Below are 22,529 nucleotides of genomic sequence, written 5' to 3' on the forward strand. Positions count from 1 at the left end.
CAGACTTTCAGCTCCCTCCAAAGATTTTCTATAGGGCTCAGGTCTGGAGACAGGCTAGGCCACTCCAGGACCTTGAGATGCTTCTTACGGAGCCACTCCTTAGTTGCCCTGGCTGTGTTTTGGGTCGTTGTCATGCTGGAAGACCTAGCCACGACCCATCTTCAATGCTCTTACTGAGGGAAGGAGGTTGTTGGTCAAGATCTCGCGATACATGGCCCCATCCATCCACCCCTCAATACGATGCAGTCGTCCTGTCCCCTTTGCAGAAAAGCATCCCCAAAGAATTATGTTTCCACCTCCATGCTTCACGGTTGGGATGGTGTTCTTGGGGTTGTACTCATCCTTCTTCTTACTCCAAACATGGCGAGTGGAGTTTAGACCAAAAAGCTCTATTTTTGTCTCATCAGACCACATGACCTTTTCCCATTCCTCCTCTGGATCATCCAGATGGTCATTAGCAAACTTCAGACGGGCCTGGACATGCGCTGGGTTGAGCAGGGGAACCTTGCGTACGCTGAAGGATTTGAATACATGACGGCATAATGTGTTACTAATGGTTTTCTTTGAGACTGTTTTCCCAGCTCTCTTCAGGTCATTGACCAGGTCCTGCAGTGTAGTTCTGGGCTGATTCCTCACCTTCCTTATGATCATTGATGCCCCACGAGATGAGATCTTGCATGGAGCCCAAGACCAAGGGAGATTAACCGTCATCTTGAACGTCTTCCATTTTCTAATAATTGCACCAAACAGATGTTGCCTTCTCACCAAGCTGCTTGCCTATTGTCCTGTAGCCCATCCCAGCCTTGTGCAGGTCTACAATTTTATCCCTGATGTCCTTACACAGCTCTCTGGTCTTGGCCATTGTGGAGAGGTTGGAGTCTGTTTGATTGAGTGTGGACAGGTGTCTTTTATACAGGTAACGAGTTCAAACAGGTGCAGTTAATACAGGTAATGAGTGGAGAACAGGAGGGCTTCTTAAAGAAAAACTAACAGGTCTGTGAGAGCCAGAATTCTTACTGGTTGGTAGGTGATCAAATACTTATGTCATGCAATAAAATGCTAATTAATTATTAAAAAATCATACAATGTGATTTACTGGATTTTTGTTTTAGATTTAGTCTCTCACAGTTGAAGTGTACCTATGATAAAAATTACAGACCTCTACATGCTTTGTAAGTAGGAAAACCTGCAAAATCGGCAGTGTATCAAATACTTGTTCTCCCCACTGTATTTCTAAAACGTCCCAGAAGAAATAGGGCGTGTGCACAACATAACATTTCTGGTGAAATAATTTTTTGCTGAGACAAAATTCTTGTCAAGTGGGGATGTCATAATTGGACATTTGACATGTAAGACAGATGCTGTAGTTCTGAGCAATTTAGGTGCAGCAGTGAGTGCATAAATGTTTGCGCACTTCTTCATAATTCCCATCAGATAAGAAAAACCTGTCCCCCACCATGAGCCCATTACAATGGCATCCCATTTATAAGTAAAGGACACATAAATTAATAGAAGATGCCTCACTGTTCTACAATGAAGATGTGGGCCAGTGAATGTGTTAAGAACTGTAACACCGTTTGAAAAGTCCTCATACAGAGAGTGGGTAACCGTTTCGCTCCGACTGCCCCCATCTGGACCTTGGATTAGTAAACCCCTGAACACAAAAAACGACTGTCACTACAAAGCGTAATTACCGTTGCTGAGCAAGGGAAACAACTGTTAAGGTTTCGGAGCGAGTGACGTAACCAATTGTAACGCTATCCGTGCCAATCACGGCGCTAACTGACTAGCCATCTTTAAAGCTGCTACACTGTGACACCCTTGGACCTCCTCCTTCTCCGCAGCAACCATAGCAACCGAGCAGAGCCCAACTGTCTGATCCCTTCGGCTGCCTTCTTCAAGAATAAGGAAAATCTGTTTTGCTTGGTCATTATGGGGTTTTGCGTGATGACTGATCAAATAAAAATCTATTTAATCCCTTTTAGAATAAGGTTGTAAAATGTTGAAAAAGTGGAGCAGTCTGAAAACATTCCAAATTATTCACCAGTAGTGAAACAACCCATTTTGGTCCTTGTTACGACTTAAATTTCCACACAAATCATTACTGGGGTACTACAGCTCTCCGTTAAAAAACAGCTAGTGAAACCAGGTGTGGTGTAGCGCCTTATTTTATTGCTTATTGTTAATATCATCTTTGGTGTGATTTGGTGGTGCTTAATCTGCAGCATGTTAAAACCTTAACAAAATAAATGACATTTACATTTACAAATGTACATTTACAGTAAAAATGTTTTACTATGCATTTACTTTCACATTCATTGTGCAGTCAAAAAATAACATCAACATTTGGTTTATACATTTTTTGTTAATTCCATATTATATAATTTATTTTCCTCAAATGTCACAATATTTTAGAATATTTTTAAATCATAGCTTAGTCAATTCATTCAGGGTAAGTGGAGTTAAAGACTGAATTTAGAATTGACAATTGTTGGCTCGCTAACTCCACTCTCTTCCATCTTCATAGTACTCTGAAGAATTGTGTATTGAAAGTTTGCTACATGTTACTATTTTCAGACCAAGTAGACACATTTTGTAGAGTTGTCCACGATACAAAAAAATGACAGCATACATCAAGTTTTCCAAAGTGCTGAAATACCGGGCCAAAAATCCAGTTATATTGTCACTGTACGAATACCTTTGTAGTTCACTGTACACAGAGTTAGACTAGAGAACACCCTTGGAGCTCTGTTCAAGCAAAACGTATTGGTTTTGCGTATTGCGAGGTGTCACCAATTTTCAGTAAACCATTCTTCCCTACAATACCAGTGTGTTTTTGAATATCCAAGAGATATATACTTTAGAATAGATTACAGAACTGTCTGAACCTGTTTATTGTTATCTCAAAGTATGTTCCTCATTCCTTTCTGTCATAAAGGGTTGGGTGTACTACCAAGGAAGTGTCTCTGCATGTATATAAAAAATAAAAAAAAAACATGATGGGAGTGATACTCCATGTGTGGGTGTTTCATGTCCCTGACATACATAACAATTCCATGACAAAACAATACCATGACGCAAAACTTTAGCAATTATTTGACCCATTATGTGAACAAACGGTTTATACACATACAGTAGACAACACCCAGCTGTAAGGTATTCTATACATTATGGAAATTGAAGTTTTTCCTTTTAATACAGAGAGATGAGGTAAAAATCAGTACAGTAGGTTCACAACAAGTTGTAGGCCAGATAAATACCCCATGAGGAAATGTTTCCTGTTTTGGCCTTGACTTTTGACACCTCACAACTGTTACTAAACCAAAACATGAAAAAGTTCCTCCTAAGCACATACTGTCAGTCAGTATCCAGCTCATTAAGGTGGTCCATCAACTGTGGATCTCCAATTCCTGACACTTATCAGTAGTCCAGTTTGGGCCCACCTTAAGAAGGCTTGCTTTCGGGGTCAACGACACTGAAGTCACTTGCCTCCCAGGTCAGACAATATATGTAGCTGTCTGTACAGTAGTTATCACTACTGGATGTGTGTGTAGTCTCTCAGGAGTCAGGCTGCATTATGGGAAGAGGTGGGACAATCTCTAGGCTGATCTTATGTTCCACATTTTCCTCGACTGGAATGTAGAGATTCCTTTTGAAGGCCTGTAATGCAAAGTGAATTGAGTATTGCTTTTTTCTTATGTTATGTTTGTAGCTAATGAAAGTGTTGTGTTGATAATTTTGTTCAGTGTACATAGTGCTTGCTTTGTATGGAGCAAGTGTACTGTGTTGTAAAATTATCTTACATTCCCCTTTCCACTTGAACGAGACAGATTTGCAGTCCAATATTTGGACACTATAATTACTGAACACAATACTTTGTATGTGAGGGCATCTTTATTGGGAGCTCACATGAGCATGTACAGCTCCAGAAAGAGACCACTGCACTTTCACTTTCCTTTCTAAAAAAAGTTGAAAAGGAAGGTTGTGAGTGAGGAACAGAAGAGTTAAAATTAAGAGACCACTGCAAATTGAATGCTTCTTTTCCTCACTCAAAACCTTCCTTTTCAACTTTTCTGGAAAGGAAAGATTAAGGTGCAGTGGTCTATATGAGTCAGAATGTGAAGTAACTGTCAATTTGTAAGAAACTGTGCAGTGGGTGTAGTTTCAGTCATGGCGATGACTAATACTAACTCAGAGGAAGTTTATTGTCTACACTGACGTAAAATTCCAGTAAGAAAAGTAAAGCAACATTGGTCAAACCCAACTGTTAGAAAGGTGACCACTACAGAACAAATCAGACAATGTTGCTGTGCTTACCGTCTACTCCTTACTTTTAGACCAGTGACCACTACAGAAAACACCAGACAATGTGGCTGTGCTTACCGTCTGCTCCTTACTTTTAGACCAGTGACCACTACAGAAAACACCAGACAATGTGGCTGTGCTTACCGTCTGCTCCTTACTGTTAGACCAGTGACCACTACAGAAAACACCAGACAATGTGGCTGTGCTTACCGTCTGCTCCTTCCTTTTAGACCAGTGACCACTACAGAAAACACCAGACAATGTGGCTGTGCTTACCGTCTGCTCCTTACTTTTAGACCAGTGACCACTACAGAAAACACCAGACAATGTGGCTGTGCTTACCGTCTGCTCCTTACTTTTAGACCAGTGACCACTACGGAAAACACCAGACAATGTTGCTGTGCTTACCGTCTGCTCCTTACTGTTGTTCAACATGCCTTTCAAAATCACTGACGGCTGTGGAATCTTGGGAAAAATAGTTTCTCTGTACCTGGAAAAGATCCAAAAACATGAGGAATAAATAACTATTTATCAATTTAAACACCAATTGAATCCCCCTCCTTCCCACCCAGACATACAGTCAGAATGTAGACCCATGTACATAGTGGAGGTTGACTTACTTCATTAAACAACAAAGAAACAGGATGACGAATAAGAACAATGAGGCTGGAACGATGATGGCAATCACAATAATTAACGAGTCCTCCGCACCTGAAAACAAACCAGAACATCAGTGGGAGGGTTTTCATTTTAGACTGAATCTGTGTTTAAGACTACAACGAACAGGCGCATCACATAACATAAACAGAAAAAAAGTAAGAAAGAATACCATAGATTTCCTCTTCGCTCCAGTCACTCTGACCCGTTCCACATTTATCGGAATACACTGCTTTCACCTGGAACCTATACTGGCATCTTGGATCGTACGGTATATTCTCGTTTGTTTTTTTCGATATGTTCTTACACTGAAAGAAAAATACAATAATGAGGAAAGCTCAAATCGTAGCATGTACAAACAGCAGATGGCAAAGGCCCTTCCATCACCAAACATACAGCAGGTCTGTGGTACAAAAAATGTCACAAAAGTTCATTTGTTTTGTAATCCAGACACGTAGCCTGTCTCAATTGCAGGACACCAATTTATTTACCAAAGTCTGCAGCGGGCTGTTTGTGTGGGACTAACTTTTTCATCATGGCGATGACTAGTGCTAACTCAGAGGAAGTTTAGTGTCTACAGACGCAATATTCCAGTAAGAAAGGTTAAGTAACATTGGCCAAACCCAACTGTTAGTCCAGTGACCACTATGGAAAACGCCAGACAATGCTGCTGTGCTTACCATCTGCTCTTTTCTGTTAGACCAGTGACCACTACGGAAAACACAAGACAATGTGGCTGTGCTTACAGACTGTTCCTAACTGTTGTTCAACATGCCTTGTCATACCAGAGTTAGTGAAATATGAAATTATCGGAAACACTACTTGGAATCTTTTCAGAATAAAGGGCCACATGAATAATTTCAGCAACACATCCAGGCCTTACCTGAGTCTCCTGACACTTGCTGTAGCGTAATGTGTAATTCCAGCAGTTGAATCGATCTTTGAAATCCGGGGGGGCCCAGCTCAGACTGAGACTCCTTGATTCTTTGGTGATCTTAACCTTAGGGGCTTGGGGCTTGACTGAAGAGAATCAAACATACAGTATGGCATTAGATTAGTGGTACTGTGTTAATAATGACTAGTTGGTATAATTTTACTAACAAGATGCCAGCATCTACTGTACCGAGAATTTCCACACCAATATCTGGAGGCATTCTCCTACAGAGCTCCATTATTCTGGAATGATCTACTGTTCCATGTGAAAGATATAGACTTGGTCTCAAACTTAAAATCATTAAATATTAATTTAGTTAATGATGGAACCACAAGGTCTCTAGCCTGTTGGTTATGCGTTCAGAGGTGAGGACTGTACTCCAGCTCAAATACAGCAGAGAACACCTAACTACTATGCCAACTTCAGGACAGTGTTTCTTGATTGATTTGATATAATAACAGATTAACGTATGAAAGAGTTAACACTTAAGAGTAAGTACTAAGTCATGTTCTGTAACATATTCAAGTATTACTTATGATGGCATTATGAATGTCATTTAAAGCAAAATCTTCAAAAAAATAATAAAAGGAATTATTTACTATTCTTTAACGGTTCCACCAGGAAGGTATTCCGTACAGACAAGCCATTAACAGTCCCGTTGACCTGGAAGTACATTTTCTGTTCAGATATATTGCCTCTCAGGTGACATCCAGTCCTCTGACCGGCCGTGTAGAGGTAATCACTGCATTGTTCGATGTCATTTTCACCAGCGTACCTGAAACATTAGGGATGAGAGATGTGAGAGTCTACCACTGCTCAGCTGAATGGAAGCCACTGAATGAACACTACTCACTCTCATTGATCAGTCAACCACTTAGACACTGACAACATTATACACGGAAAAAGTGTTTGAATCAAAAACTATGTACACTGATTTGAGAAAAACACATTTCTTTAAAGATTTTATAGGAATATTGGATCTTTAGATAATTGTGAGAGACACTTTTCGGTTTTCAGTGCATATAAAAGGCCTGAACGAATGCCTCTTGCGATGTGGACTGAGGATGATGTGGAATTTAATCAGACATGTATCGCTTGCCAGATGAATTCATTTAAATAAACATTTTATTTCTTAAACCTAATAATGTCGAAGGTCATAGGCAAGATCAGTAGAGTTAATTGGCCCCAAAATGCTTGAAAATAGGCAATTAATGTTTCACCGGCAAAATAATTTAGGGCAAGAGTAATTTTATCAAGTCAATGTGTGGATCCTGTTTGATTTTGACAAGTAATATAGTTCTCACTTGTAGTAGAGCAGGAGGTCTTCTGGTGCCTGACTGGCTATTAGCCAGCTGCAGTTCATGGCTGTAGAGGTGTATAGGGAACAGTTGAAGTTTTTAACCAATTCTGTTGAGGGAGAGAGAGGTAGAGAGAGGTAGAGAGAGAGAGTGAATATATAGAAAAAGATTCTGATCCTCTGTTGATTTTGTATGTTTGCCCACTGACAAAGAAATGATCAGTCTATAATATTGATGGCAGGTTTATTTGAACAATGAGAGACAGAATAACAACAAAAATGAAATAAGAATTCGACCTCTCTCAAATAGAATGATTTCTGGCTCCCAGGTGTCTTTTATACAGGTAACGAGCTGAGATTAGGAGCACACTCTTAAAGGGAGGGCTCCTAATCTCAGCTTGTCATCCGTATAAAAGACACCTGTCCACAGAAACAATTAGATTCCAAAATCTCCATCATGGCCAATACCAAAGAGCTGTCCAAGGATGTCAGGGACAAGATTCTTGACCTACACAAGGCTGGAATGGGCTATCAATCAAATGTATTTATAAAGCCCTTTTTACATCAGCAGATGTCACAAAGTGCTTTTACAAAACACCTGGCTTTAAACCCCAAGGAGCATATAACAGTAGTGATGAATTTCAGTGACTAGAAAAAACTCCCTAAGAATGGCAACATTTTGGAAGAATCCTAGAGAGGACCCAGGGGGGTGATCAGTCCTCTTCTGGCTGTGCCAGGTGAATATATTAAGATTACAATTGGTAATAATTAATGAATGCGTGTGGGCTGAGTCTAGAGTCTATTTAAACTTAGTCCAGGTCGGAAGCATGACCAGATGGACAAGGAAAGGGACAACACGGGGGAGGTGTCTGCACAGTGGCAGCTGAAATTGTCAGGCATCGTCTCGATCTGCAACACAACCAGGAGGACTCTGGACAGGGACGGCAATGGGTCACCCAAGCCAGGTACTCCGCAGATGTGGGCCAGGACCTCATGCCCTACTAAGTTCAAAACAGGAGGAGACTGGGAAAATTCAGAAAATGCATTCCTCATATCAACAAGGATTTATAGTGGAAAAGGAGAACTGACCCTACTCCCCCAGCACAATAACATAGCCGCGTAAGACCTTGGGACTGAGACGGGGGAGGGGGTCCAGTGACATCTGGGGGAGGCCCCGGACAGGGCCAGGAAATCAATCCACCCACATTGCCAAGCATCAACCAAAGGGACACCCACCAACCGCAACCACCCTGAATGAGGGTCGAGTATTGCCAGCAGAGTACAGCCCAATTGCACAAGTGCGCAACAGAGACAACAAGCCAGTGACTCTGCCCCCGAGAGGCATTGGAGGGAGGGCATCAAGACCATCGCCAAGCAGCTTGGTGAGAAGGTGACAACAGTTGTTGCCCCTGAAGAGACAAAATAACTGTCAATCTCCCTTGGTCTGGTGCTCAATGCAAGATCTCACATTGTGGAGTTGCATTGATCATGACAACGGTGAGGACTCAGCCTAGAACTACCCTGGTAGTTCTGGGCTGATCAATTATCTCAAGGCAGCTGGGACCATAGTCACAAGAAAACAATTGGTAACACACTACCCCGTGAAGGACTGAAATCCTGCAGCGCCCGCAAGGTCCCCCTCATCAAGAAAGGACACATACAGGCCGTCTGAAGTTTGCCAATGAACATCTGAATCATCTGGTCAGAGGAGTCCAAAATCTAACTCTTTGGCATCAACTCAACTTGCCGTTTTTGGAGGAGGAGGAATGCTGCCTATGACCACAAGAACACCATCCCCACTATCAAACACAGAGGTGGAAACATTATGTTTCGGGGGTGTTTTTCTGCTAAGGGGACAGGACTACTTTACCACATCATAGGGACGATAGACGGGGCCATGTACCATCAAACCTTGGGTGAGAATCTCCTTCCCTCAGCCAGGGCATTGAAAATGGGTCGTGGATGGTATTCCAGCATGACAATGACCCAAAACACAGGGCCAAGGCAACAAAGGAGTGGCTCAAGAAGAAGCCCATTAAGGTCCCGGAGTGGCCTAGCCAGTCTCCAGACCTTAATCCCATAGAAAATCTGTGGAGGGAGCTGAAGGTTCAAATTGCCAAACGTTAGCCTCGATACCTTAATGACTTGGAGAACATCTGCAAAGAGGAGTGGGACAAAATCCCTCCTGAAATGTGTGCAAACCTGGTTGCCAACTACAAGAAACGTCTGACCTCTGTGATTGCCACCATGGTTTTGCCACTAAGAACTAAGCAGAGGGGATTGAATACTTATTTCACTCATTAAAATGCAAATCAATTTGCAACATTTTTGACATGCGTTTTTCTGGATTTTGTTGTTATTCTCTCACTGTTTAAATAAACCTACCATTAAAATTATAGACTGATCATTTCTTTGTCAATGGGCAAAAGTACAAAATCAGCAATCACTGTATTCATCGCCTGAATGCACCACTTGCCTGAATTATTAAAGGGATGAACCAACATAACAGCCAGCAAATGGGTTTGACTGATTATAGGCAAAAATGTGATGTTGGTATTGGCCAATTATTTTAAAAAGGTACGATTGTTTCCAACCAATTGTGCTTTCATTCGCATAGAAGCCCAATCTGCCCTAGTAATCTTAAAGTGAAATACCTTCTTCATTCCATTTATAAATGAGTCATTGTACAATATGCAATTACAGAAATTGAATGTGTATTTTATTTGCATTCACATTTTTTGTATCTTTTATTATAATAACTAATAGAAGGACAGTTTTGTGAGAATTTGCGTAGCATGTTCGTGGCAGAATGCTGAAAATGACTGCAGTTCCTGGTCATTCTTTTCTGGCTAAGTGCATGTGTCAGCCAGGCACTTTAACCTCTATGCATACTTTGCAATATATTTTTGTTAATTTTACCTATACCTGTGAACTTTGACGAGCTGGATCAATCAAGTTAACTAGCTTCGTGCCAATCAAACTATTCTGGCCTGATACCATTCAGTCACAATATGAACAGAAAATGTTTACTTACAGTGAAATGTTGAACCAATAACTCCCATTAATGGGAGTAGGCTGTTCATAAATAGGCCTATATGAAGTTAGGGTGGAAAATTAGGATTGAGCCAACAAGGACTGTTACTATTTGGAAGATTTTTAAAGTCCCATTACTGTTTATTTTTTTTCCATATCAAATGTAATCTTACATTTGTGATTCATATTATACTATTAAAATGTATTAATTCTGCATGTCTTCGAATATTCTCATCTAGGCATGAACAAACCAGCTACATAACAGTTCTGTTATAAGCACATTCTGTGAGAGGATGCATCTTCATTATTCATCAGTCAGGCTAGTTGGACTTTTAACTTTTAAATTCACTAACCTGAGAATCACAGGACTAGTACGGAGTAGCCACAATTATCCACTATGGACATATTCTAATCTATGCTTCCTGACAACATACTATGAGAGTGATCTACTCATGGCTCAAGATAGGGTGATTAAGGCATTACCTAATAACCTAAGAAGCATCTGTATAGTATAAAATGTCAGTGATGGCATGTGATCAGACACACACAGTGGAGTTTAGGCAGGTACACAATGTGTAACAACTGTGGTATCACCTACAAGCTTGTAATAATCTCGACTAGATTATAGTGGTTTCTTGAACAGTTTATAGTCTGTTATGTTTTTATTACGTTTCTGGGATTAGCAGACATTGTTGACCACATCACCTACCTGTGGGTTTAGTGACAGTAATGTTAACAGGTTTGCTTATGGTTCGGTCACTGCACTCTTCAGGCTTCGTTTGCACTGTATAAGTCACTGCGTCCACCAAAAATACATACAACTCTACAAAAGACTTGTGTGTTACCTGCAAAGAAAGACAAAATCGGTATCTTCACATTTAACAGAGCATGTGTTTCACGTCTTGAATTTATTAAGCAATAAGGCTATAGGCTCTTTTGCTTGAAGCAACGCCAAGTGCCTATGTATTCAGGTGCTGGTCATATAATTAGAATATCATCAAAAAGTTGATTTATTTCAGTAATTCCATTCAAAAGGTGAAACTTGTATAATGTATACATTCATTCCACACAGACTGATACATTTCGAGTGTTTATTTCTTTTAATTTTTAGATTTATAACTGACAACTAATGAAAACCCCAAATTCAGTATCTCAGAACATTTGAATATTGTGAAAAGGTTCAATATTGAAGACACCTGGTTCCACACTCTAATCAGCTAATTAACCCTGAACACCTGCAAAGGCCTTTAAAATGCTCTCTCAGTCTAGTTCTGTAGGAAACACAATCATGGGGAAGACTGCTGACTTGACAGCTGTCCAAAAGACGACCATTGACACCTTGCACAAGGAGGGCAAGAGACAAAAGGTAATTGCTAAAGAGGCTGGCTGTTCACAGAGCTCTGTGTCCAAGCACATTAATAGAGAGGCGAAGGGAAGGAAAAGATGTGGTAGAAAAAAGTGTGCAAGCAATAGGGATAACCGCACCCTGGAGAGGATTGTGAAACAAAACCCATTAAAAAATGTGGGGGAGATTCACAAAGAGTGGACTGCAGCTGGAGTCAGTGCTTCAAGAACCACCACGCACAGACTTATGCAAGACATGGGTTTCAGCTGTCGCATTCCTTTTGTCAAGCCACTCTTGAACAAGACACAGCGTCAGAAGCGTCTCGCCTGGGCTTAAGACAAAAAGGACTGGACTGCTGCGGAGTTATGTTCTCTGATGAAAAAGTACATTTTGCATTTCCTTTGAAAATCAAGGTCCCAGAGTCTGGAGGAAGAGAGGAGAGGCACAGAATCCACGTTGCTTGAAGTCCAGTGTAAAGTTTCCACAGTCAGTGATGGTTTGGGGTGCCATGTCATCTGCTGGTGTTGGTCCACTGTGTTCTGAGGTCCAAGGTCAACGCAGCCGTCTACCAGGAAGTTTTAGAGCACTTCATGCTTCCTGCTGCTGACCAACTTTATGGAGATGCAGATTTCATTTTCCAACAGGACTAGGCACCTGCACACAGTGCCAAAGCTACCAGTACCTGGTTTAAGGACCATGGTATCCCTGTTCTTAACTGGCCAACAAACTCGCCTGACCTTAACCCTATAGAAAATCTATGGTTAATTTTGAAGAGGAAGATGCAATACGCCAGACCCAACAATGCAGAAGAGCTGAAGGTCACTATCAGAGCAACCTGGGCTCTCATAACACCTGAGCAGGGCCACAGACTGATCAACTCCATGCCACGCCGCATTGCTGCAATAATTCAGGCAAAAGGAGCCCCAACAAAGTATTGAGTGCTGTACATGCTCATATTCTTCATGATCATACTTTTAAGTTAGTCAACATTTCTAAAAATCCTTTTCATGTATTGGTCTTAAGTAATATTAAAATTTTCTGAGATACTGAATTTGGGATTTTCCTTAGTTGTCAGTTATAATCATCACAATTAAAAGAAAAACATTTGAAATATCAGTCTGTGTGTAATGAATGAATATAACATACAAGTTTCAGTTTTTGAATGGAATTACAGAAATAAATCAACTTTTTGATGATATTAAAATTTTATGACCAGCACCTGTAGCTCTTAGGCATGTTGGGTAATATTGGCCATACAACACAAACCCAAAGTTATACAAAGAACCAGTTTTCAATGTCTTTAGAACATTAAAAATAAATGCTTTGTCATACCTGTGGTATGCTTTCTGACATACAACAGCTTTCAGACAAATAATCATTCAGGATTCCACCCCTCTGGTTATAATGTGATGAATATTAAAGATGCGGTCTGGGACTTCTACCAAAAGTATACTCAAAACCTAACTTTTTGGGCTGGATATGTATTATGTTGTTTATATGTGTATAATCAGAAAGTAGAATCCCTATCATACCGGTTACGCATGACATTTTCAGTTAAGAATGTGACTGGTTTTGATGACGGGGCAACAATTCTTAAGATAGCTTCTATCCTAAGGTTTCATTTGCAATGCGATATTGCAATGAACAGATTCCTGATGTGAAGGTAAACTTCTCTGTGCCAAGTAATACTGTATGTACTGTACTAATTTCTAATTTAAAATCACTATGAAGCAGCTTAAACTCAAATGTATTCATTTTGCTATTATTATGGCTGTATGTTGGCGGACTGTGTTAGCCATAGATTACTAACTTCCAAGCAAGCGATAAGAACGCTGCGATTCAGCATGACAATGTAACATGTGGAATGAACAACTCGATCACGTCCATAGATATCCAAAAATACTCAATTGGATGTCATTCCTTGAAACACTTACAAACACATTTGAAAACACATTTAGTTGCTAGCACATTGGCTGACTTGAATTCAACAAAACAAGTTACTGATAGAATCTAGTCAAACTAGCAACAGGAGGTGTTTCGTGACCAATTCTGGTTTGTCTGGTTGTGGGGTAGCTTTCTCATTGTAGCAGCAGAAATGCTATTCCAAACAGGGAAACTGATATTTTCAACACGCTAACTCCTTAATTTGCAGCAATGACCTTTCAGATCTTAGCCAAGTATACTGACAAAACCTTATGTATTACTACTTATGAAAGAAACAAGGTGCCAGAAAAAAGAGCATTGAACAATGTCCAAGCAAATTTGCAATAAAGGTGATACACATTACATTTCGTCCCTTGTTATACTTTCTTGTAAACAATAGTTCCCTCCCCTACAATTGTGGAGGATCATAATTTCCTTTCACTTTCCTTCAACAATAAAACACATGAAGCACCTTTAAAAGTTTTTAAAAAAAAAGGTATTAAGGGGAATAAGAGATACATGATCGCACCATTAAAATGGCCAAGCTCCGGGGATGTTTTTTTTAAGACCACAGTGTGGTCATTCAGTTTCATTTGCTACCTCTGGTGCAAATGTGCTGAATCAGCATGGATTAAAGTCTGTTTAAACTCAATTTGGGTTTGAAATCTGGTCCACTCTTCTTTCAAAATATTTTCTGTCTGTATCTTCAAATACATTTTTTTTTGCCTATTCCTTTTCATGCGCCCAAGTGAAACATTTGACTCACCATTGTTTCTGGTTTTTTGATCTCATATGACACCCGGCATGATGGGTCCAAATCCTTTGATAGGTTCCATGACAGCTTTATTTGGAATTCATTAATCCAGGTCAATGACAGGTCACATGGCTCAGGGAGTGCTGAAAAATTTACAGGACATGATCATCAAAGCAAATTATATTTAGATCAGACTAGTTTCGACTTTGCAACAATAGGCCATGACTTGGAGAAGCAGAGACCATACAACAATCATAATTTATCCATGCTTTATAATTAGGTTGCATCAATTATAACCTAATAACTGTAGTAATATATTTGTCAAATAGAGCTTAGAAATATGATTAGACAGATGCAAAATTGACTCAGGATCCAAGAAGTTGGTTAGATCAACTATTACAAATAAGAATTTCAATGGAACTGGACTCAATCCTTGCAACAGGTACTTTCATTTAGGTTCAATCTCAAATCACATACTACATACACCGATCAGCCATAATATTATGATCACTGACAGGTGAAGCGAATAACACTGATACACCGATCAGCCATAACATTATGACCACTGACAGGTGAAGTGAATAACAATGATAATCTCATTATTTATGGCACCTATTAATGGGTGGGATATATTAGACAGCAAGTGAACATTCTGTCCTCAAAGTTGGTGTTAGAAGCAGTAAAAATGGGCAAACGTAAGGATTGAGATGGGTAGACAACTGGGTCAGAGCATCTCCAACACTTCAGCCCTTTTGGGACGTTTCTGGTCTGCAGTGGTCAGTACCAATCAAAAGTGGTCCAAGGAAGGAAGACCAAGGCTCACTGATGCACGTGGGGAGCGAAGGACTGAAAATATATTTCCAAACACATTTGAAAAATATTCCTGAATACATTTGGTTAATATGTCAAAATATTAGAAATTGACCCCCTAAATATTTGTAAAAAATGTATTTAATGCATTTTTTAAATATGTCAGACATTCAGCAAGGTGGTGTTTCAAACCTGCGACCTTATGTTCCACAGGTAAGCATGCCAACCACTACTACAAACAGGATTAAGTTGACAGCAGAGGCAAGTAGTGGTATTACCAAGTTTACCTTAGTACGTTAGACTGTATTTGTGACTAAGATTAAATGTATTTTGGTAATGTACACATCTATAAAATGTGTTTCAACACCTAAATGTGATATAATCAATACGTGGGTAATTACATTTCATCTTTTTACTTTCACAGGACCTGAAAAATGCATTTTAATATGGGCTTCAAAATAAATGTTGTCATGTATTTTCTGTAATACATTACAATTGTAATGAGAGCATTGTTCATGGTGAAATACATTTGGACAAAACTGAAATGTATTTTGAATAAAGTTAAATGTATGTATACATTTTTAAATACATTTCAGAATAAAAGGTGAAATACATTTTGACACCTGAAATGTATTTTGATTTAAGTTAAATGTATTCAGCATATATTCTACATATATTTTGCATTGCAAAAATATATTTATTTTCCATATGGGAGGTCTAGTGCTTATCAATAAATTAATCACTCAACTAGGAAATACACATGCATTTCTCCACAACTTCGAACCTGGTTGGAACATATACAGTATTTCCCCACTTGAATCAAGCAGTTCATGTTTAAGTTGTGATAAAGCATTGATGATATAGAAAATGCTGTAGTTTTAGATTATGCAAAGTAAAATAAATCGAATTCGGCATACCTTTCTCATCTACAAACGCCGGTCGCACCAAACAAATAAAACATTGTAGAGCCAATAGACATTCCAAATGTTTCCACATCATGACGTCCGGTGCGGTGTGTAATTGTGATCTGGTGCGCTTCCAAAAACTCCGGGAAGTCGCAGTATTCTTGAGTCCAGAGTGTGCCTAATTGTCTCCCAGACTGAGCGAATAATAGAACAATCTCACACTCAGATGGGCTTAAGCAAATGCAAGTACACTATTTACACTGGCAATTAAGTAATTGGGGCTCCATTAAATTCTATTCAATTAAATGACGCAGGTGAAACCTGTATCACGCAGCGGAATGACAGGTTGGATGGAGTTTGTAAGAAGAAATAGCCTTCACGAATCTAAGGTAGACTACTTAGTGAGAATGGGGTGGGGATGGACAGCAACCTGAAAGAAATTCGAACGTAGGGGTGTCTTCACACAATATAATTGTTTTTATAATTCCTGTTATTTTTTTAAATCGAGCGTGTATTAATATGACCTTTTTATTTATTTTTCATTAAAATGTGAAAACGAAAGCTTCCAAAATAAAATAAAACCCCCCCACCTTTCTGTCATGGTTTAAACCATTAACCACAATGACAGCAATTTTCGGAGAGGTGGGGTGATAAGCTCGATATTGAAGAAGACCTTCAGCGTAACGACAAACCTGGATTCAAGACCGCGGTAAAGATTTCCGCGGTTTCATATCCACACATTCGACTACTCCCAAGCACCGGTAAAACTGTATTTGGTCTGCCGACCGCCGAGTGCCGAATGCCGGACAAGACTGTGTCTATGTGCCAGCGGACGGACTACTTAGGGCAGGGGTATTCAAATCTTACTCTACGAGGGCCGGAGCCTGCTGGTTTTCTGTTCTACATTAATTGGACCCATTTGGTGTATTAAGTCTGAATAGGTCCCTGATTTAGAGGGGTTGCAATGAAAAAATGTAGTGGAACTGGCTTCGAGGACCAGATTTGACACCGACCGTGACTTAGGGACGGAGGTACAAGTACAGTCCTCAGAATTAAGCCTTTTAATGATACAGTTTGTATCGCATAACTTGAAATCGATTTTTCAAAAGTGGAGATATTCATCAGCAATCACTGCAATATATTCTCCATTACATTATCTAATAGTCTCAACAGTGATTTATTATAAATGATCAACCACATATTTTGTACTAATATTTTAAAGAATCCTTTTGAAATTGCTTTTTCACATTTTGAGATATTCAACCCAAATTACATTAGTATATTCTTCAGTACATTATCTAATTTACTAATATTTAAAATTTTCCTCACGTGTGTTCATGGATCTAAGAGCCCTGCTCGATTTATATTCTTCAAACATATCAGAAATGTATTCGGGTCCTAAACCATTCAGAGATTTATAAACTAAAAGCACCACTTTAAAGAAGCTAACAACTGTATCACAAAATGTCATCGTTCTGAGGACTGCACTTTTACCTTGGTCCCTAAGTGGTCCTTTCTCCGGTGCGGACGGCAGACCAAAGACAGTTTAACCGGTACATGGGAGGAGTCGAATGAGTGAATGTATGAATATGAAACTTTACCGCGGTGGTCTCAATGGTATCATAGGATACGTAAATCAGGGTAATCAAAATGATTATGAGACAGTGATTTTAATAAATATTCACAAACCCTGACTCAATACAGAACGTGAAGGCAATTCATTGGGATCAGACTTGGGATTTAACTTTGCACTGTTGCACTGTGTTAAATAAAAAATATAGTGTCTGTGTGACTGGCAAACAGAATGTGGTCTCTCTCCATGTAGAAGCTAATGAAATTTGCCAAATGTCATTATACATTTTGTTTCTTTCCATTCAACACATTTTGGGCAAACCAAACACGTTGATGGCTAAACGATGTGCCATGATGCAACTGTTTGACAATCAGATGAAAAAGTAAATACTTATTGTGTTATGTCCAACAAGCCTGGTCAGGTTCGGAGAAGGAGTTTTGCAATTAAAAGGGGCCTTTGGGACTATGATGAGGCTTAAAAGAAATACATATCTTTAATTGTATTTGCAAACAAATGTAAGATGGAATTCCGAATGTTAGGCTGCTATTCCTAATTTCAGACGCCTGACCTCACCGCCCTTGAGTCAGACGCCTGACCTCACTGCCCTTGGGGCAGACGCCTGACCTTACTGCCCTCGGGTCAGACGCCTGACCTCACCACTCGAATGAGACGCCTGACCTCACTGCCCTTGGGTCAGACGCCTGACCTTACCGCCCTCGGGTCAGACGCCTGACCTTACCGCCCTTGAGTCAGATGCCTGACCCACAGAGAAAGCAGAAGGAAAACGGAAGCCAATAATTTGGTTTTGGTTCTGTGTGTTCTCCACATGACAGATGGTTTCTACTAAAAACTCCTTTATCAGTGAAAGGTTTGTCCTGGAATTTTCTATGAAAGGTTCTACGGTTCTACAAAGTGTACAAATCCCATACTAACATCTCAGTCCTGAAACGCAAAAAGCAAAATAAAAAGGAAAATCGCACGTATGGCATCAGGTATATTCATTGTGCTGTCTCGTTTCAAAGTAAACAGACAGACCTTCACCTAGCAGTGGCTTGCCCTTCTTGGTTCTCTGCCGGTGTAGGAATGGTTGGCATCCTGAGAAACAGGATGGGCAACATGTTCACCAGTGGTGTTACATACCTAAAATAAAAGAAAACGGTTGGAGTACATTTAGTTAGAATGATTTCAATAATTCGAAAATGATGTTCAAATGATCATTCACATTTTATGTAGGCAAAATGTGAACACGTAATGTTTACCCACCTGCAACAGAAAGGAGCAGTGTTCTACAAGGTTGACTGCAGATTAAATGAGTCTTTACGAAAAGCAACCATTTTTGCTCATGTTAGAAACCATCATCGCAGGGGTTAAGCGCATTTTCAACTATTTTGGAAAACGCAATTACGTTTAGTATGACCATATCAACAGAGCTGTTGTTCAATATCAGCGTTTCCCAGTGCTATTGGTCTTTAAAGGCTCACGGTCATGTTCGGTGTCAACATATGAGAAGTGCTGTTTACTGCTGGAACCTGACCACTACGGGAAGTTATGAAAGCATCAGTTGTTAAATAGAGTGTGTGATATCTAGGGTATTGTGGTCATGGATGGTTGGTGAATGTTTCGGCAAACCAACTTTCAAGTTGATGTTTGCGAGTTCAATTCCATTGTACTTACATAGTACTGTGATGCCTAACCTTTACCGTAACCTAATGTTAATCCTAACCCTAACCTCAGTACTGTGATGCCTAACCTTTACCGTAACCTAATGTTAATCCTAACCCTAACCTCAGTACTGTGATGCCTAACCTTTACCGTAACCTAATGTTAATCCTAACCCTAACCTCAGTACTGTGATGCCTAACCTTTACCGTAACCTAATGTTAATCCTAACCCTAACCTCAGTACTGTGATGCCTAACCTTTACCGTAACCTAATGTTAATCCTAACCCTAACCTCAGTACTCTGATGCCTAACCTTAACCATAATCTAATGTTAATCCTAACCCTAACCTCATTACTCTGATGCCTAACCTTAACATAATGTGAGGAAATATAGCCCGCACCCTAACTCAGATTCAAGAGACATGGGTGTGAAGATGTCTTCATTTGACCAGAATCATATCCTGGCCAAAATCCGATAATGACTCCCTCCCAGTTTTAGGACACCCACTTGGTATTCATGCAGTTCAAGAAGATGGTAGAAAGCTGATCAATTGAAGGAAAACATCATCAGGAGAAAAAGATAACAACAATGCTCCAGTTGGTCTTTCTCTATTTCAGTGAACAAGATGACAAGACCAGTCTTCTGGTTTCTTATAGACAATTCTACTGCTGGATAAAGAAGGCTTTTTGAGCTCTGAAAGATCTGGAAACGCAGTGAGAAGATTGTAGGCTGGAATGAAATGTGAACACAAACAAATTAACCAACTGCTTATCAGGGTCCATTATCTAGATGTTATTTTAGCCCTCATTACAAAAATACCCTAAATATTTCTGTAAGTATATTTAGCTGCAGAAAGTCTGATAATAACAGTGGGATAATGGCCATATGTTTCCCCTTGATAATTAAGCAAGGTAAAATGTAACACATTTTAACAGGCTTTTCAGAATCTGAAGTGAAGGTAGACATTGGAGTTTACATTTGAGATCAGACATTTTCTCATGGTTCCAATTGGACTTTTAAGCAATTTGGAGAAAAAAAGCTTATTAGGTGCCAAAAATTCTGGGGGAAATTCATTCAGCTTCAACATTCGGAATTCCATCTTAATACCTCCCAATACAACTCAGTTCATTTTTGTTACAGGACTGATATGTATCCAGAACATTTCCATACAAAAAAATACATTTTCAAATATTTGAATTGAGGGAGTGTGATAATAGCTATTAGCAAGCCACATAAGACATCCTATGCCCTCAGCATGTTGGTGAGCAGCCCATTTAAATTTTAGGCTATTGATGTTACATTTTAATTTTGTTATTTGGTCAATTGGAAATTTGGAATGGTGTTTTACAGAATTGTCTGGAGTTGAATAGGTGTAGTATTGTTTACCAACGCATTTGGCAATGGTAAATTCATTAACATGCAATGTAGAAAAATGTACTACATGTTCAGTTTTAACCACAGATTTTTCAAATCTGTTCTTTCTCTACCCAAACTTAGTAAAGCACCAGTCAGACCTTTAAGGCCAGTTTCACAGACACAGATTAAACCTAGTCTAGGACTAAAAAGACAAGCTTTATGGAGTTTTCTATTGAACTACTTTTTTTAGTCCTAGACTAGGCTTAATCCATTTCTGCGAAACCGGTCCATAGTGTAGGGAAGCCTTTTCTAAAATGCAGTGTCATGTAGCAACTGTAAGGTGGAATTAAACATGAACGTTTCTAACACTGAAATTACGTTAATGACAGGCTACTCGCACTGCATCCACATCCAGCCGCCTGACTATAATAACAAAGCAAATTCTGACCTAAATCCGCAAAAATATAGAAAATGCTGCTCTCAATATCAGTTCATCAGTGCTGTGTAGATCATTGTAAAGTGCTTCACACTTTTCGAATGAGGTGCGGGCAGGCAGCATAAATATTAAGTTTCCTTTGAGAAGCATATATTGGCCTATTTTTCTAGTTTTGAAGGATTATTGCAAAACAAATCGGTTAAGCCTCACAATTTCATTCAACGTTCAACCCTCCTGCAACCCACCTGCCCTTAATCCAAATAGCAGGCCATTTCATGACCTTAAACCCGCCTGCCCTTAATCCAAATAGCGGGCCATTTCATGACCTTAAACCCGCCTGCCCTTAATCCAAATAGCGGGCCATTTCATGACCTTAAACCCGCCTTCCCTTAATCCAAATAGCGGGCCATTTCATGACCTTAAACCAGCCTGCCCTTAATCCAAATAGCGGGCCATTTCATTACCTTAAACCCGCCTGCCCTTAATCCAAATAGCAGGCCATTTCATTACCTTAAACCCCCCTGCCCTTAATCCAAATAGCAGGCCATTTCATTACCTTAAACCCGCCTGCCCTTAATCCAAATAGCAGGCCATTTCATGACCTTAAACCCGCCTGCCCTTAATCCAAATAGCGGGCCATTTCATGACCTTAAACCCGCCTGCCCTTAATCCAAATAGCGGGCCATTTCATGACCTTAAACCTGCCTGCACTGCCGTTGTAACTGCAGGTTAAATGAGTCAACAAGCGCATCCCTACTGCGCAGGTACTGGCAGGCGCGAGTTCTTGGTTTCTTGCAGGGCGCTCCTCTGCCTGCAGTGTGTGAGCCTTGTAGACTCTGAGCCTCAGGGCACACTTAACATGTAAACTCTGTTGTTAATGCGCATTCAATGGAAGGTTACCAGTGTTTTTCATGAAAGTAATGTCACGCGATCAGCATCATACCCAACCACATAATGTCTTATCATATCGGATCTCGGATAAAACTTGTGTTTGCACAGAGACTTGCTTGCTTTTTCCCTAGGTTTTGCTTCCACTGGCACTGTATGATTTTACCGCTGCTTTTGTGTACTTAGCAAACTATAACCTGTCAGCGCTGTTTTTGGAGGCTTACAAATGGCTTCCACCATCAGTGTAGCCTATGTCCTTTTGCTGGTAAAGTCTTCTCTGGTTGTTATTGTTCCTTCAGTTCTGAAATACGGTTAGAAAAGCTGTTTACACTTAATCTTAACATGAGTTGCCTGAACTCTATACCGGACAGGGAAGCAAGGAAGCAAACATCGCACCCAGGTGAATATTGCCACACTCGCCGATGACTTAAATGACTTTAAACAAAGATTCAATATGAGACTTTAGATAGCAGCCAGCCACAGATGACGGAAACCACAGTCTGTCTCTAACAACAGAAAGGCGTTTTCACCATGTCATTCACCATGTCTTATTCGGACTAATTCAACTGCACCCAATTCACGGATACAGTTCAGTATCATTATATATTATACATGAACTGAAAAGGCCTGGAGCTAACCACACAAGGAGTC

The 22,529-nt window shown here is 39.9% G+C and overlaps 1 protein-coding gene across 4 annotated transcripts in view; it reads right to left on the reverse strand.

Annotated features, from left to right (window-relative positions):
- Positions 1-2,152: 2,152 nt before the first annotated feature.
- Positions 2,153-22,529, reverse strand: part of LOC105030966 (interleukin-5 receptor subunit alpha) — a 30,208-nt gene continuing 9,831 nt past the window's right edge. For 2 of the 4 annotated variants that reach the window (XM_034290418.1, XM_034290417.1), the window contains 10 exons: positions 18,578-18,676; positions 14,261-14,391; positions 10,936-11,071; positions 7,201-7,303; positions 6,496-6,671; positions 5,846-5,982; positions 5,135-5,270; positions 4,926-5,016; positions 4,714-4,795; positions 2,153-3,660 (listed from right to left, as the gene is read on the reverse strand). In XM_034290418.1, coding sequence (XP_034146309.1) covers positions 3,559-3,660; positions 4,714-4,795; positions 4,926-5,016; positions 5,135-5,270; positions 5,846-5,982; positions 6,496-6,671; positions 7,201-7,303; positions 10,936-11,071; positions 14,261-14,263 — 966 coding nt within the window. In that variant the 5' untranslated portion in view covers positions 14,264-14,391; positions 18,578-18,676 and the 3' untranslated portion in view covers positions 2,153-3,558. Of the gene's footprint in view, positions 3,661-4,713; positions 4,796-4,925; positions 5,017-5,134; positions 5,271-5,845; positions 5,983-6,495; positions 6,672-7,200; positions 7,304-10,935; positions 11,072-14,260; positions 14,392-15,975; positions 16,327-18,577; positions 18,677-22,529 lie in introns of those variants that run through there. The other 2 variants (XM_010905115.4, XM_034290419.1) reach the window with 2 other exon arrangements.

This window comes from Esox lucius, chromosome 24 (assembly GCF_011004845.1).
Source record: "Esox lucius isolate fEsoLuc1 chromosome 24, fEsoLuc1.pri, whole genome shotgun sequence".
In the NCBI taxonomy this organism is placed as follows: Eukaryota; Metazoa; Chordata; class Actinopteri; order Esociformes; family Esocidae; genus Esox; species Esox lucius.